This window comes from Musca domestica, unplaced genomic scaffold (assembly GCF_030504385.1).
Source record: "Musca domestica strain aabys unplaced genomic scaffold, Musca_domestica.polishedcontigs.V.1.1 1, whole genome shotgun sequence".
Classification (NCBI taxonomy): Eukaryota; Metazoa; Arthropoda; class Insecta; order Diptera; family Muscidae; genus Musca; species Musca domestica.
In genome coordinates, this window is record NW_026712114.1 from 12,763,945 (window position 1) to 12,782,033 (window position 18,089).

Sequence of the window (18,089 nt, forward strand, 5' to 3'; positions counted from 1 at the left end):
CATACCGAAATAATTTAATTAAATACTTATTTTGCAATTATGACAAATAAAATCAATGCTAATAAACTCTATTATATTTATTTTAATTCACAAATGATTGCTTCAGTAATATTAAACGCTCAGAATCCCCGAAGAAAATTTGCGACCGACCACCGTTAGGATTTTTATAAACTGAGGAAAGAAGCAATTGATAACAGTGTTGCCAATTCTTATGAATGCTTAAAACGCTAATACAGTGTTTTTCTAACGAGCTTATAACGACTGGATGATCTCTTTTTTAACCGACCGGTAAAAACAACAACATTCTCTCTTTTAGACACACACGTACGCACACGAGCTCAATTATGCAGGAGCAAGCATAATTGCAATATATTTGCACGACGAAAATAGAAACAATGTTTAAATTTAACCATTTTTTAACAATTAAATCAATGCTAATAAACTATATTGTATATCTTTTAATTCACAAATGATTGCTTCAATAAAATTCAACGCTTAGAATTCCCGAAGAAAATTCGCGACCGACCGCCGTTAGAATTTTTATAAACTAAGGGAAGAAGCCGTTAGAAGCAAAATCAATAGATTGAAATTATTATTTTTTATCGATTAATCGGACGAGAACGATAACCAACTGATCAATGTTCTCCGAAATCACAAGTAAAGACGAGGATAACAAATTATTCAAAATGATACGGAAAATACTAAAGTTACACAATTGCTATATTCTATTTTAAGAAAATCTCAATAACGTTTACTTTAAAAGTTTACAATAATCAAAAAAAAATTCTTTTAAACGCCAAAAGGGTATGTTAGCAATGTGTCAGGCAACAAGCATTTTAATGAAACATGGGAGAAAACTAATTAAAGATGTGTATGTATTTATACCCCTCACAATAAGATGAATTTTTAATTTTGCCATTCCATTATGCAGCACCTTGAAATGATTGACCAAAACCTTATGAAGTGAAGACACTAGATTTGTAGTGCGTTTACATACAATTATTGTGAAGCAAATATGTATTGCCAGTTTGCAATAAAAGTTTGCAACAATTGTTCAAAATTATTGAGTAAACAGGCAGACACCATTTTTAAGATAATTTTAACAGGTTCATATTTAAATATACGACACGAGATGAACTTATGGACACTCTTCAATAAACCTATAATCGGCGTTGGTGTACATTCTAACAGACTTCCTCATAGGGGGGTTATATAAACCGTGCCCATTAGTATTGTATTGTAGGTCTAAGATGTCAAGTCCTTGCCTTGGCATGGACAGACAGAACGAATAACTATCTGACTTCTTGAAACCCCCAACGTTCATTTAATTAAACAGTAAAGCGATTCATGCGATATCGGGAACTTGGCTTTTGGCAACATGGATGTAGTCGTATAAAAAAATCTTAAATGTAGATTAAAGTCCATGTTTGAAGCATATTTAAAAAATCGGTTAATTAGAAATAACCCAACATCGGAGTGTGGGTTTGAATAAGCCACCTATATTGTGTATTCTAAAGGCCGAAAGTAACATTTTATTCCATTTTGCGGTTGAGTATCTATAAACTTATGTCGAGTTTAGGTCTTGTAGATAAGGCTCCCGAAACTTCTTCAAAATACTTAACAAGTATTAAATATTTTCACGTTGTTTTTCTAAAAATAGCAACTAAGCCTGGCTATTTCAAAAAACATCATAATAACTACGTATACCAGAAAATAAACACCAACTCAACTGTCCATTATAAGTTAAGCTTGCGTGATGTGATATGCGTGCAATATGTCACAAAAATGATATGGATTCAATTCTACCCTTGATATTTTCCCAATTAACTAATAACAGTAATACTTTCTGTAATTCTATATATGTGTATCAATAAATTTATCTCACCATTTTTACAGCCAATTAAAACAAGTACGTATTTTTATAATTTGTAATATCTTTCATTTTAATATATGTATCTTGTTTTGAAAATCATTATAATAATATTTTAAAAAGTTCTGTAATATTCATATATTTGGATTAATGTTTCATTTTATTAGAGATATCATTTTAAAATTTTATATATATCTATAAATCTTTTAGGTATATGATGTAGAGGTACGTTTAAAAAACTACATTTTTAATAAAAATCAACAGTCTTATCAAAAAGAGAAATTACAGATCGAAAGGTCGAAAGATGAACCAATAAAAAATGCATAATTATAAAGACTATGAAAATAAAAGGAAAATAATTACGTTATAATCTACATCACTCTTGTGCTACTAACGCGGACCTATCTAGAGAAATAAAGAAAATGGTTCATCATCAAAAATAATCAAAAAATGTAAATGCAAAAACTTGCGAAAGAAAGCGTTGCTGTAATATACAGTCATTATAAATATGTAATGTAGATTATAAAAACAATTGTAAATATGTGATATAGATTATAAAAAAGATCGTAAGGGACACCTATAATTTTTAGAGTTTTTTTTAACGATTGAATAATGCTAATAAAACAATGATAACATTTAGAAAAAATCTCCATTTCCTGAATATTTCAATTTATTTTATAAATATTTTTTTGTTTTTTTTTTTTTTTTCGTTTCCTACTAATAATGAAAATGTGAATCACAATGTGTAAATGACTTGTTTTCCGTCTCTATGCGTTATGTTTTTGTCTAAGTTTTTTTGTTTGGTTTGAATAATATTCTTAAAACTTATTTTAAAACAGACTTGTAAATAAATGTTTTGTTTTTCATAATCATAATAATAAATGCAACAATTATTTTCTTCTCTTTCATATAACAAAATGCAATAACAAATAAAATTTCTAATAGCTACGAGATAAAGAAATTAAATATGTAAGCTAATGAATAAATGAAAAATAAGATGCAGGATTTCTGTGCTTGAGATTTGTGATATTTCGTTTGTTAGACTTTCATAGTGATGTTTGGCTGATTGATTGATTGATTTTAGGCATCCAATTTATGTGGCTAGTAGTGTTGTGGGTTTTCCAAAGAAGTTGATTTCAACCAAAAATGAAATTTTGTAAAGAAAGAATTTCGGTTAGTCATTGCAAATAGAAAAGAACGAAAAGAAGAATTTTGAAACACAACAGTAAAAAAATTGTTTAAGCCACCTGTGTATAGGAGAAATAATTTTTATAACTGCGTCGCCTGTAGTAAACCATAACCACATATGACAGGAAGAGCATTATTGTAATGATGGCCACCAAAATACCTATGGGAGAGAATATGTAATAAGAGATAAGAATAACGTAAATGAATATGAAATATATAAGTCTAGGATATATATATTATAGGGATTATAAAAAAAAATTGATCGACATTACACATTTTGTAAGCCAATAACTCATTAAGTAATGACTATATAAAGGCCTTACAAGAGTTTGGTCTCCCCAAAATCGAAATACTAGGGATATTTTAGATAGATAAAGCTAACACACTTGTAGTATATAAATTTCGAATGTAATTTTCTTTAAAACTATTGAACCTATATATATGCAGGGTGAGATAAAAAAAAAAAGTCAAACGCCATAATTTTTAATTTTTTTTTTTTAAATTTTATTGAATAAAAGCGGAGAGCGACCATTGGCTGTTATGGCGTTTTGGCCCAAACTATCACCATGGCCGGCGCTTGAGTTTTGGTGACCAACCGAAGGTGCACATTTTCAGCTGACCTCTTTGGCAAGTAAACACAATCATTTTGTTTGTTTACAAACTGCTGGACAACAAATGGTTTCTCATCGGAGAATACCAAATTGGGCGGTTTACACATTCGGCCAAGCAAAGCAACTCTTTGGCTCTTTTGATTCTATTTTCTTTCTGTTGCTGTGTAAGTTCTTGGAATTTCAATGGCATTACCCCGAGCTCGTTTTTCTATATTTGCCAAATGGAATATTTGCGATATGTTTAGCTCACGAGTCATTTTTAGGCCACTGCGACGCGGGTTTCGATCAAGTCGCTTCTTTACTTTTCGAACCATTTCTGCCGATGTTGCTGTTTTCTTCCGTCCACTTCCTTGACGTCAGGCTTCGCCACCAGTATGCGATGGAACGAGACACAAAAGATTTATTCACATTTAAACGCTGGAGTGCAAAGCCACTTGTGGTTTTCCAGCCAAATATACAGCAATCACACTATCACGCTTGAATTCCATCACGAATAACTTTTTTTTTCTGAAAAATTCTCGCCAAAATGCTTCATTGTAATGAGCTGTCACTGGAATAATTTTATCAGCTGTCGAGTGGCTTGGAAATGACAACAGTCTGAAGTTGGTTGCAGTTTTTTCATCTCACCCTGTAGTTTATTCTGACATTTTTAGTAAAATTTTGTGTAAAATATTTCTTTTTTCAGTCTAAAACAAAATTTTATGTTGCTTTTAAGCTCACCCACAAAAAATTGATGAAAATTGATCGAAGAAATTTGAAAATATTTATGATTTATGTTTATAACTGAAATATAGATTTTGTTTGATACTTATAGTAATATTTGATTTACCAAGTTTCTAAAATAATACTCTGTAGGAGTATTTGCATATGCTCACATGAAGTATGTCTTTAATGCTAAAATAAGTTGTTAATCTATACATTCCTGACGTTTAGGTGAGATTTAGACATTTTTAGTTAGAATACATATCTTAGGTATATTATGACAACAAATTCCGAAGGGTATTTTGACTTGCCACAATCCCTTTAAAGGCGTTTTGAACCATATTTAAAAAAAAAGGTTAACATTTTCGACAAAAATAATCCTCATATTTCATCAGTATTATTGCCGATCACACTATATATCCAAAATACTCCTATTCCAACACAAACTTAATCAATAAATAAAGTATGTAAAATAGAGAGAAATTGCCACCTCTTTAAAGGATACTTTGCGATGTAAACTTTCACATCACCGTTGCAGGTGTCTTCTATTTTTAGCTATTTTTTAAAATCTACTGAGCTTTTCCTGCAATTATTTGTTGTGATTCACAGTCAAATTTAGCCTAACATTGTTAATTTTCATGAAAATATTTAAAATTCATTTCTGAGCACTTACCCATTGCAGTACCAATATTCGCTTCTTCATAGGTCATCATAAGAGTTGAAAGTTTACATTCGCTATCCCAATCCTGAGGTAAAATATCACTGTAAATATTAAAGAGCTTATTCAGAGGGCATTCTATGCCACAATCTGGTATAAGCATTGGTTGCGGTTCAGCTGTGCTGTTTTTATAGAAAATCGAAATGAAAGGTTCATTTTTATCATTCAAACGCATTTCCAATAGAATGCAAGCTGTATAGGGTGGACTGTGGACCTGTAAAATTACAAACATGTTTGACAACTTTCTTAATGAAGCAATTATTTTTTCCACTTACATCAAACAATTTCAAAGTATTCAAAACATTTGCCACCGTCGTATCATGAGCCGAATATATCCAAACCGAACGATCAGGATTTAATTTACCCTTGGATTTGTCCACAAAGCGTTGTAGCATTTCCTTGATTAGAGGACCCGACTTCAAGCGGGCCAACTGACGTGTATATGTGGAAATGCTAAATGTGAATGCAGCCACTGCTGTCATATCGGCACTTGGATATATTTTCTTAGTCCATTCGGGCAGGGATTTATTATAAAGTTCTTCAATAAATAGGGTGTTATTTATTCGTTGTATACCCTCTAATGTGTCAACGGTGCGACCCGTGTATTTGGTAAGGTAATTATACAGGTAGGCATATTGATCGTTAAGTTTTTGGAATTCGGGTGAATCTAACAGCGCAGAATAAGCATATTCATAGGCGGGACAGCCAGCTTTGCCAGCAAGGACCTTAAATTTACAATTTAATAGTGTGTAAATATCTTAAACGATTTAAATTTTTTTATGCTCTTACCGAATCTAATTTTTCTGGGCTAGTGTGTACGGGAATTGGTTGCCAGTGTATATCCGGATTCCATACATCTTTGGCCACCGGCTCATACAATCCAGCCAAATTTGATAATGCACTCATCAATGTACGATCTACATCTGTGGATCGTATATAAATTTCATCTTTGTTATAGGTTTTACTCAACAAACTGGAATAACGTTTACGCAGCCATTGTCCCAAATGATATTGTTGTTGTTTGCCAGTCTGTAATTAAAATAAAAGAAAAAAACAACATTAATTGGATTTTAATATTGGAAAAGAAAACCCCAAAATATCATCGCAAAGCTATATAGGTGATGTGACCTGGTTTTGATGGCATAATTAGTAATGAATGAGTTAAAAATATATTTTTTGTGTAAACTGTAAATGGAGAAACTGAAATTACAATGGCGATGTCAGAATATAGTTATAGTTTTCGTGTTAAATAATGTACCCTAAAAGGTGACAAGAGGTAAATAAAGGATCAAAATTTTATTAAAACAAGTGTGGTTCGAGCTTGAGGTCTTTGAGCAATACAAGTTGAGATAAAAAAACAACAACAACAAAGTCAAAAGCCATAAAAAACTGCAACAAAGTCAAAAGCCAAAAATTTCGGAAATAGCAACACCTTTGGCACGAATTATAGCCTTCAAACGGCCAATAAAACCGTCACACGCTACTCGAATGTTGCTCTGTGGTATTTTGGCCCATTCCCGGGAAAACGCTTGTTTGAGGTTATCAACACTTTGGTATTTTTTTAGTGCCAACCTTGCTTTCCAAAATACTCCAGACACAAAAAATGAAGCGAGGAACCTAATATTGTAACCATGCTTGGTTGGCGCGTGCTGAGTGCGGTGGTGCTGAGTCCTGTTGGAATGCCCAAGGTCTGCGGCCAAAAAGTTTGCGTGCCCAAGGCTTTAATACACCCACCAGAATATTTTCGCGATAATATTTGGCATTTATTCTGATTTATCGGCTGTTATGGCGGCCCACACCATCACCATGGCTGGCGCTTGAGTTCTGGTGGCCAACCGAATGTGCACATTTTAAGCTGACCTCTTTGACAAGTAAACACGATAATTTTGTGTGTTTACAAACTGCTGGACATCGAATGTTTTCTCATCGAAGAAAACCAAATTCGGCAGTTCACCACTTTCGGCCAAGCGAAGCAACTCTTTGGCTCTTTTGAGTGTATTTTCTTTCAATTGCGGTGTAAGTTCTTGCACTTTTTGGTATTTCAATAGCTTTACCCCGAGGTCATTTTTCAACATTTGCCGAATGGAATATTTCTCGGCCACTGCGTCGCGGGTTTCGATCAAGTCGCTTCTTTACTTTTCGAACCATTTCTGCTGACGTTGCTGTTTTCTTCCATCCACTTCCTTGACGTCGGGCTACGCTACCAGTACCATCGTAGCGAGCGATGGTACGTGACACAAAATATTTATTCACATTTGAAGGCTGGAATGCGCTAACGATAGCCACTTATGGTTTTCCAGCCAAATATAAAGAAATCACAATCTCATGCTTGAATTCCATCACGAATAACTTTTTTTCTTGAAAATTCTTACAAAAATGCTTTGGTATGCTTGTAAACACTGGAATAATTTTAACAGTTGTCGGACCAGGGGCTTAGAAATGACAGCAGTCTGAAGTTGGTTGCAGTTTTTTCATCTCACCCTGTATGTTGGAGAGTGAAATGGCTAACCAACTAGCTGGAGATGGTTTATAGTCTATTGATAAGACTGTCAAACCACTTATAAGCTATGTCAGCCAATGGACAGATGCTCTCATCGAAGAAGCTGGTACTTGAAGATGAAGAAGAGATAGAGTCGATTGAACACCTACTACGCAAATATCCCATGTTATCTAACAAGAAAGATGGACTATTTAGCAGGTGGGAGATAGGTACTCTAACGTTCTTTTCAAACATAAATCCCAGCAACATCTACAAGTTTGCCAAAACATTCCCTGGCTAAGCAGACCTCCCTGCTTACTGTACTCTCTGTCTCTGTCTATAAACCCTCCCTCCCTTCTCTTTTCTATCTCACACCAATGACCAACAACTTTTTTTCCGAGGATGACCACAACGGATCAAAGCTCTAAATACCAAATTTGAAACAACGGAGGAAACGGGAGGTACCGTTATATTGGGGCTATAGAAAAACGTTAACCTTTGTAGAAAACTCACCGGTTGTATAACCCATAACGAACTACAATTAGTTTTTTAGAGTTTTCGGAATAAAATCGTTAAAAATGCCTTTTATCGGGATTTTTACTCTTTTTCACATTAGTTTTTCTCATGGTGGAGGCTATAAACAGTTAATTCTGGACAAGCTTTTCGCCATTTAAACATGTTTTTAGTTCTTATGCCATTGTTTAGAATTTTTGAATTTTCTTAATAATTTATTTTCCCTATTCATCAATATTTTGCATCTACAACTCAAATGAATTCAAAAATATTATCAGCCTATACGTTTTTTGAGTACAATAACAGCATTTTAGTCAATTGACTTGCATTGTTTAAAAATTACAAGCAATTCTAAACAAAGAAAGTAAACCACAAATTCTACTGACTGTGTCTCGACATTTGTAATGTGACTACGATGAGTGTATATGTGTGTTTATCTTTGAAAGGAAAATATTTAGAAAGGGGTAAATTACTTAATGACGCATTTCTAGTCTTTGTCTGCTGCTGTGGCGAATGGTAATTATTTTGCTTTGCTAATTGCTTTGAGTACATTTAATTACACAGCTGGCCTACTATAACTACGCTTATGCGATTATATTTTGGAAATTAAGGAATTGTAAAAGGGAAGTACATATTTCAATCCAAACATTTCAAATTTTATAAATCATAGCTTTGAAAACAAGAACATTTGAACATAAGTCATAATCAAATTTTAGGCCACAAAAGAAAATGGAAATATTTGTTGGGGCCTTATTGGATTCTACCTTAAAAATAAAAGCAAGAAAGGAAGTAAATTACAAAGACCCAACCAAGCTCTAAAACTTATAAACGTTTCTATTGAGCTTAAAGAAGTGGTTTCCCTTTCCACCAAATGTAATAACAAAACATTCCCAAATATCTGATAGGACAGCACCTAGTATAGCATTGTGTTTCCAACCCCATTGTATATCAAAAAGTCCATTTAAATATACGCCATCGATTTCATCATACACTTGTTTCTTATCAAGCCATTTCTATGGTGTTTACTTATTGGTAACTTATTTACATACGTTACGGGGTATTTATTATTTTATTGTTTTATTTATTTGTTATTTATAAATGACAAAAAAAAAAACAACTGGCCGAGCGGACAACTTCTTCAATGACGCTGAATTATCATCTATGAAGTCCTGAATAATATTTTGACTTTGTCGTTAACGGAACCCAACACAAAACAACAAAAAAGAAGAATAAGTGAGCCAATGATCCCCCATAAGAATAGCATTGTCTATTTATTTTTAGAATTAAGAAACAGAAACAAATACTTTACACTACCAATGCTAGTTTATGATTTACTCAATATTTACGCACCATGACAGTCACGCTGTTGCTCTTATCATCGAAGTGTATGCACAAGCCCAGAAGTTGGGGGAGGAGCAGGCAAGTTATAGTAAATGGTCACTGCAATTGTTTATTACATGAATGAGGGGCAGAGGTAGATTTTTCTGTATTCAAGCATTCATTTAATTTAATAATGATAGCTACTTGTGTTAATAAACTCATAATAACAATGATTTCAAGTCACGTGAGGAGGACTGAAACGACCGAACGATCAGGCTGGCTGGCTGATTGCTTGGGTAGGTAGCAGTTGAGGTCATCAAACATCAAGGCATTAAATAATCGTCGAAATGATGTTGTCTGAACTCGCAAATTAATTTGAAAAAGTTCAATAAAATGATAAAATTAAAACAAGAGCAAATATTTGTTTATGTGGTGATATGTTTAGACCGGGAACTCAATTAGGAAAAATGTAAATAATTTCATAATCCTCCATCACGTTAAAAAAAGAATAGTACATTTGGAAATAATATTATCTTCAGAACTGGTTATAAGCTAAATCGTGGGAAAACCCTTATATTGAAAATCAGGCTCCCGAAGACAGGGTTTATAAAGAGAAGTATAGTTGGCAGGGTGGTTTGCCCAGCCAGAGAATGTTGTTAACAAACTTGTTGATGATAATGGGTTCTGTGGTGAGAAGAACGTTAGAGTTTTTATCATCCAACAAAATAGACTTTCGTCTCAATCTCTTGATCTTCACATAGTCTACAGGAGTCAGGAACACTGTTATCACACTTTTAAGTCAGATATATAATACTGCAGTGGCCCCTCAGTATGCCTTCCGTGATTCTTAGATCAGACATGCTAAGTGGTAAAGAAGAACAAGCTCCCGTTCTTCTCCTCGAGATTACATGCCAAATGGCCTTAGATACGTTGCAACCAGTTTCCAAGTCCTAGTTTCTTCAAGGGCTTTATTGCAGTCAAGGGCCGCCCGAGTATCAACTTATACAGGGTGAGATAAAAGCAAACTGCAACAAAGTCAAACGCCATTATTTTGAAATTTTTTCAAATTTTATTGAATGAAAGCAAAAATGTCGAAAATAGCATCAAATTTAAGAATAAGTTTAGATTGGTTCGAATTGGTCATCTTTGGCCTTCAAACGTCAAATGAAACCGTTACACGCTGCCGGAATGTTGCTCTGCGGTATTTTTTAGTGCCCATCTTGCTTTCCAAAATACTCCAAACGCAATTGTTCAACGGTTTGGTGTACGGAGATTTTGGTGGCCATTGTGCGCTGGAAATGAAGCATTCTAGAGTGACGCGTTCTGAGTGCAACTTTTTTCTGGAAAATTCTCACCAAAGGACTTTTGTACGCTTGTAAACAATAACAAAAACAATAATGAGCTGTCAATGAAATAATTTTAACAGCTGTGCGACGAATGGCTTAGAAATGACAGCAGTCTGAAGTTGGTTACATCTCACCCTGTATAGTCATTCGTCCTATTATGCTATTGCAGAGTTCTCTTACCATTTCGGTTGCTTTTTTGATTGCAAGAATCTTCGCCTGAAAAACTCTTCAATTGTCACTTAGCTTATATGAGCGATATAGCCCATTCTCAACTCCAAAAATTCTACGCACCTAAAATACATCTGAGTAAAAGCTTATCAACCTACTTAATTTCGATTGGCCAAGACAATAAAAAAATAAAACAAGCAATAAAAAATAACAATTCTCTTCAGTTTTTTTTGCAGAGTAATGAGTTTTTACTTTCTATGCAAGTGACACAGTTAGTTCGGCTGGAGAAATATAACTCCGTCAAAAATGAATACGATTTAGAATTCCAATCTTACAAAATTCCTATTTTATTTCAAAAAAGTCAAACAAGTACCAATAATAATCTATAAAAATTTTTGTTTCTTTTTAATAATTTTTTCTTATCAAATTTAAGATAAATAACAGAAAAGTGATACCATTTAATGAATTGAATACTCCGTTTGTTTATTTCTTGGGAACAGCACTTGATATGGGTTAATACCCTTTATATATCATTTCACATTTTGCAATACCTAAGTGTAGTACCGTACACATACTTGCCTTCTTCATTGTAGCTATGATAGTGCTTTCTGTGAATATAAAACAACAAAAACAAACCTAAAAAAAATTCGTACAAAAAAAATTGTCTGAAAATGTCAAATGCTGTTCAAATAGCTATCTATCTATTAGAACTTTTTTTGTCATTGTTTAAAATATTGAAAAGGTGCGGAAGAGAAAACAACTTTCATGTGTGAGATACAATTAAAAAATAGCAATTGAACAATATTAATTACTTCATAACTGTTTGTTGAAATTTTGAATTTTTTACTTTTGATTTTAAAAATTTGTGTTTTTTTTCTCCTTTTAATAATAGTTTTATTATTTTATTAGTAAAATGTTAACAAGAGACTTTTAGTTGAGCTTGAGGTCTCGTTCAAATAAACTTTATTGTTTATAAATTGTTATCATTTCTAAATGTACACCCTGTGCTACCAGTTTAGGTTTTTTACATTTTTTGGCTACCAACAAAACGTACGTCTATAGTAACTAAGCCAGCCACTAAAAATAGAAAAAACAAACGTTTGAACACAAAGACAGTATTAATCATGTTTCGTTTTTTTTTTCAATTTTAACCAGTTTATAAAAATGCGCTAGCCACGCTTAAAAAAAACAAACTGCTCCGATTTTTGCCACACATACAGAATATTAATGATAAAATTAGATGTCTTGTTATTTTGTTGGTGCTTTTAATAATATCAAAAAAACAATTTGCTAATAAATGATTTGACAAGTTAGGATTAAAAAAAAATACCTGCAATAATAGAAAAAAAATTAGGAATATTCTAAGCATTAGAACTGAATGAATACGATAGAAATCGAGTCAATTTTTACAAGATTTTCTTAAAAGCCACTTTTCTGGCACGATGCCACGATGATAGGAATTAGTTTGACGTTGGACGGTCGGACAATGTTTAAAAATAGCTATAGATAACTTTTGGTCTTTGATGGGAGAATAAGTAATTTCCTTTCCTTTCCTTAGAATAAGTAATTTTCGGAGAAAAAGGAGAAAATTATCGCATTAGAGTATCTGATCTAGAATCATTTTTCCAAATGTTCTGTAAATATTATATTTTGATGCAGTGATTTTGATGCATGGTGATTATTACAAAATAATTATAGAAAAAATGCAGTATTTGATGAAAGTAGAGCTAAAAATTGAAGGCGCTTGTATCGGCGTTTCGAAGTTTTACATAGCAAATTAACCAAAACAGGGGGACAAAAAATCGTATAAAAATTCCTTGGAATCCGTTCATTTTAGTTATGTATTGACTTCGGTAATATTACTAATAAAAACAAAAAATATTATTATTTTCGAAAATTTGATAACTTTTTTTCAATACCGCGTGTGACGGTTTTGATTTGAATTCCATAATTCGTGCCAAAGTTGACCAATTCGAACAAATCTAAACTTATTCTAAAATTTGATGCTATTTCCGACATTTTTGCTATCATTCAATAAAATTTAAAAAAAAAATTAAAAATTACGGCGCTTGACTTTGTTGCAGTTTTTTTATCTCACCCTGTATTTTAGTCCAATGTGCAACATCAAAAATAATTACAGGAAAAATGCAGTATTTGATGAATATTTAAGGGTTGAAAGCCTTCATACAGTATATGATACCCAGTTTTACAGAATAAATGGAAGTTCCCATTCACAAAGGTAATGCGAATTCCCATTCACAAAATGCAATTTCGTGGGAAGCCCCTTTCACATTGATTTGCTATTACCAAATTATGGGAACAAGTAAAATCAGCTGATATTTTCGAACATTAAATTATATTTGCTGATAACTGTGAAATTGTTTTCCTATGTCATTTCAGACATTTTTTATTTAAAAAAAATGTGCCCATCCAATTTCAAAGGGAATAAACGTTACTAAATGTGAAAAAAACGTAATTCCCATTTCGTTTCATAATACGTGAATTCACATTCGAACACTGTCAATTTGGGGAAAAAAAATCATAATAACAACAATGGGGAAATGGGAACAAAATTTATGGGAAATAGTTTTCATAATAGATGTGAAAATTAGCTCCAAGGAATCCTTCATCGAAAATTTAAAAAAAAATTGAAGGAGCCGGAACTTGGCCCTTTTATTAAGGTTACGTTGCGATGTAACGCTCAAAATAACGATACGGGTGTCTTTCCTTTTTAGCTCTTTCCATAATCTACTATTTTCCTTGTAATTATTGAAAGAATGAATTTTGTAGAAAAGTGTTTTTTCCCCTTTGCTGTAATCAAATAATAGAATTGCTATTTTTCCTGTGTTTAGTTTTCTAAATTGTTTTTGTAAACAAAAATTAACTACTGCGGAAGTTTGAAAAGATAACAAACGTTTTTACTTCAGAAAAATGCAAATAATAAATTCTAAAACAGATGTACAAACAGCAGACAGTACATAACATCGCTTCCAGATTGTGGGAGTGATGCCCACAAAATAAACATCTTTACAAAGGTAATAAATATATATTATGTTTCGTTTCGTATTTATCGGTAAAAACTGTTATCAATTTCTTATTATTTATTTATTCATTGATTATTACAATTGTTTACTTAGTTGACAACAAAGTAAGAGCTCACTTTCGTTTAAATAGTGTCTGAGTAGGGCATACATTTGAAATGCATTCTGTGAGGGGAATGTTTAAAAATGTGCAAATATTTTATTAAAAAAATCTTATCAGCAAATTACAAGAGAAGTGCACGTGACATCATCACACAACTGTAAATATTAGTTTGCTTTTTGATTTTGAAATTAAACAAAAAAAAAAAATTGATTGTAGCCCACTGATTAAAAAATGTTCCCTGTATTTTACACGTGAAATGTGTCTTACTTTAACAATTATAGGAAAAGGATAACTGGGTATTCAGTATTTTTATGTGATATAAGTTAAACATAAATACAGGGTGAGAAGAAAAAACTACAACCAATTTCAGACTGCTGTTATTTCTAGGCCACTCGTCCGACCGCTGTTAAAATTCTTCCAGTGACAGCTCATTATATTGTTTACAAGCGTACAAAAGCACTTTGGAGAGAATTTTCCAGAAAAAAAAGTTATTCGTGATGGAATTCAAGCGTGATTTCTTTATATGTGGCTGAAAAACCACAAGTGGCTATCGTTAGAGCACTCCAGCATTTAAATGTGAATAAATCTTTTGTGTCTAGTACCATCGCTGGTTACCGTGATACTGGTAGCGTAGCCCGACGTCAAGAAAGTGAACGGAAAAAAACAGCAACATCACCAGAAATGGTTCGAAAAATAAAGAAGCGACTTGAACGATACCCGCGTCGCAGTGGTCGAAATGGCTCGTAAGCTTAACATATCGCAACACTCCATTCGGCAAATATTGAAAAATAAGCTCGGGGTAAAGCTATTGAAATTCCAAAATATGCAAGAACTTACACCGCAACAGAAAGGAAATAGACTCAAAAGAGCTAAAGAGTTGCTTCGCTTGGCCGAAAGTGGTAAACTGCCGAATTTGGTTTTCTCCAATGAGAAAACATTAGTTGTCCAGTAGTTTGTAAACTAAGAAAATAATCGTGTTTACTTGCCAAAGAGGTCAGCTGAAAATTTGCACCTTCGGTTGGCCACCAGAACTCAAGCGCCGGCCATGGTGACGGTGTGGGCCGCCATAACAGCCGATGGTCGCTCTATTAATCTACTGTGGCATCAGAATAAATGCCGAATATTATCGCGAAAATATTCTGAAGGGTGTATTAAAGCCTTGGGCACACAAACATTTTGGCTGCAACCCTTGGGCATTCCAACAGGACTCAGCACCATCGCACTTAGCACGCGCCACCCAAGAATGGTTACAAAATGAGGTTCCTCGCTTCATTTCCAGCCCACACTGACCACCAATATCTCCGGATACCAATCCGTTGGGCTATTGTATCTGGAGTATTTTGGAAACAAGGTTGGCACTAAAAAATATCAAAGTGTCGATCACCTCAAGCAGGCACTTCGCCGGGAATGTGACGGTTTCATTGGCCGTTTGATGGCCATAATTCGTGCCAAATGTGAGGAAATCGAACAAATCTAAGCTTATTCTAAAATTTGATGCTATATTCGACAGTAAATTAAAAAAAAAAAAAATAATGTAAAAATTATGGCGTTTGACTTTACAGTTTTTTTATCTCACCCTGGTAAACAGAATAATGGCAATGAGCTATAATGAACATTATAAACCAGATGGGGTGACGAATATTTTTCTGGTGACCCTTAAGTGCATAATTATTAAATATACACACATACAACTGCTTATGTTGCTTATATCTGGGATGATATTTAATATTAGTATATATTTGCGAATTGCCCCCATATAGTACACCCGATGTTTACATTATATAAAAAAAATTACATTAAATTTGGAAAAGTAAAATTTTTTGAACCAATCGACACTCTATCGCATTAACTAAATTCCGGAGACATCGTTAAATAAATGCTGAAAAACGTGGACCTGTGTTGTTATTCCTCTGCTAGTTCTGTTTCAATTTTTATCTCTCCTATGTTTTTACAAATCAAACTAATAACCCATTGTTTTAACAAGGACATATGACTCGAAATAAGTAGCTACTACTCGACTTAAGAAATAACAAGTATGTAGAAAAAAGTACAATACAATAATGCTGTTTCTGAATCATAATTCTAATGGCCTTTGTTGAAATTTAAAATTTCAAATCAACTATGCACTTGAGTTTGTTTTAATACAATCTTAATCGATTCGTACTCCATTAAACTCAAGTTTAAACACTAAACACATGTTGCGATGCAAAAGCATTTTAATAACGTAAGATTGTGTAATAATCTTTAAAAAGAAAGCCACGATTTAACAACAAAAACCGCCAAGATTTCACCCACTTAAAAGAGAATGTAACTTTCGATACAAACAACTGAATATAACACATTTCGTCGTTGTTTTTTGAAGGTCGACCCCAAAAAAACGCACGTCTGGCTTGCATCGTTAAATAGTAAAATCCCAAAACAAGTTTTGTTGATTTAGTGTTGAATACAATCAATGACTAATAAATGGGGTTGCAAGACCGTATTAAAATTAAAAAAAAAAAACTGATTCAGAGGTTAATACCCTCGCATGAAATAAAGCAAACAATTTAACATTTGAAAAAATGCATGTAATCAAAACTTACATTTGTCAATTGACCCCAGCCAGTGGGCCAAAATTCCGGTTTACGCCAAGGATCTGTGGGATAGGGTTCAATGGGTGTACGGTCTCCATGGCGATAGATCTAAGGTGGAATACCCAAATTAGAAATGTCCAAGAAATCCAAGGCGCAAATATTTGTGCCATATTTCCAAACACTTACCACATGGGCAAAAACTAATTTTCCTTTTAGATTTGTTGTACCAGCTGTTGCTTCTTTGTGCGAAAATTCAACGTCAGTGGAAAACATATCACTCTCTTCCTGCTGCTGCTGCTCACCCATTGCTGTGGAGGTGGGCATATTGTTAATGTCCGAAAAAGACGAAGACGACGAGACCTCAATCGTATTGAATATGACCAAAAATAACAACAAGCAAGAATATGCAATTTGCGATGGACGTTGTTGTAGATACCAACAACAACGAGGAGAACTGCTGTGATGACATTTTGAAGGTGTTTGCTTTCTTGTTATTAAAGACATTTTATGATTTTGCATAATGCTTGTTTTATAAGTTTCACTTTTACACACAGCACGGCGGCGATTGTTTTATTAACTTAAAAATATGCCTTTTGGCACAACGAAAAAACTCGGAATTTTTGTATATCCTAATTTTGTAACTCGAGAGGTTGTTGTCTGCATTACTTCTTCATGCCCGTCGCAAAGAAGCAGTGTAGTGTACTGTTGTTTTCTTATTTGACGAAACGACGACGACAATAGACACAAACGAAAAACACCGTCAAATATCAACGCTTGAATGCTCGGTATCCCCACACAACAACAACTGAAAAATGTTTTTGTTTTTTTCGCGAACTGAGTGTGAAATCCACATGGCGTTGCCAGTATTGGAGAGTCTTCTACAAACTGGGGATAAATTTAGGAAACATGGAAAATTTGTCACATAAATTTGATTAATATTTTCCACATAAGGAATTTTGGTTTAAAATGTGATATATTTAATCAAAATTTAAAAAAAAATTAAATTAAAAATTAAGTTGTTTAATTTTGTAAAAAAAATCCAAACATTTTTCTTACATTAAATTTGAAAATTTGAATTTTCATATATTTTAGGAGATTTTTGTAGAAAAAATAGCAAAATATATTGGCAACCCTACAAGATAAGATTGTCAGTGCCGACTGCATTTACCCAACGGCGTTGATATTTTCTGTTTACACTTTTCCACTCCATTAATAACGACGGAGAATCAGTGATTCTTGTGAGTTTCTCTCAAGACATCTTTTTACTCATATCGGTTACATGGAGTACAAACGTATCAACATCGCGGTCAAGTTGCTCAAACAAATAAAACTTAGAATTCGAAGACAATGTTTAAACCATTTGGTTTTGGTTTTTTATTCAATAGATTAAAAAAAATATTATTTGGCATTCAATCATGGTATTGTCCAGCCAAAGACTAATGAATTGCTCTGTTCCA

General features: G+C 33.2%; 1 protein-coding gene across 4 annotated transcripts in view; it reads right to left on the reverse strand.

Moving 5' to 3' along the window:
* LOC131801115 (prostatic acid phosphatase-like) overlaps positions 1-17,451 on the reverse strand; it is a 30,194-nt gene extending 12,743 nt beyond the window's left edge. The window contains exons 1-7 of one of the 4 annotated variants that reach the window (XM_059119228.1): positions 16,819-17,450; positions 16,642-16,740; positions 5,879-6,118; positions 5,365-5,814; positions 5,045-5,303; positions 3,118-3,218; positions 2,696-2,971 (exon numbers count right to left, since the gene is read on the reverse strand). In XM_059119228.1, coding sequence (XP_058975211.1) covers positions 2,951-2,971; positions 3,118-3,218; positions 5,045-5,303; positions 5,365-5,814; positions 5,879-6,118; positions 16,642-16,740; positions 16,819-17,151 — 1,503 coding nt within the window. In that variant the 5' untranslated portion in view covers positions 17,152-17,450 and the 3' untranslated portion in view covers positions 2,696-2,950. Of the gene's footprint in view, positions 1-2,695; positions 2,972-3,108; positions 3,219-5,044; positions 5,304-5,364; positions 5,815-5,878; positions 6,119-16,641; positions 16,741-16,818 lie in introns of those variants that run through there. The other 3 variants (XM_059119223.1, XM_059119232.1, XM_059119235.1) reach the window with 3 other exon arrangements.
* Positions 17,452-18,089: the final 638 nt, after the last annotated feature.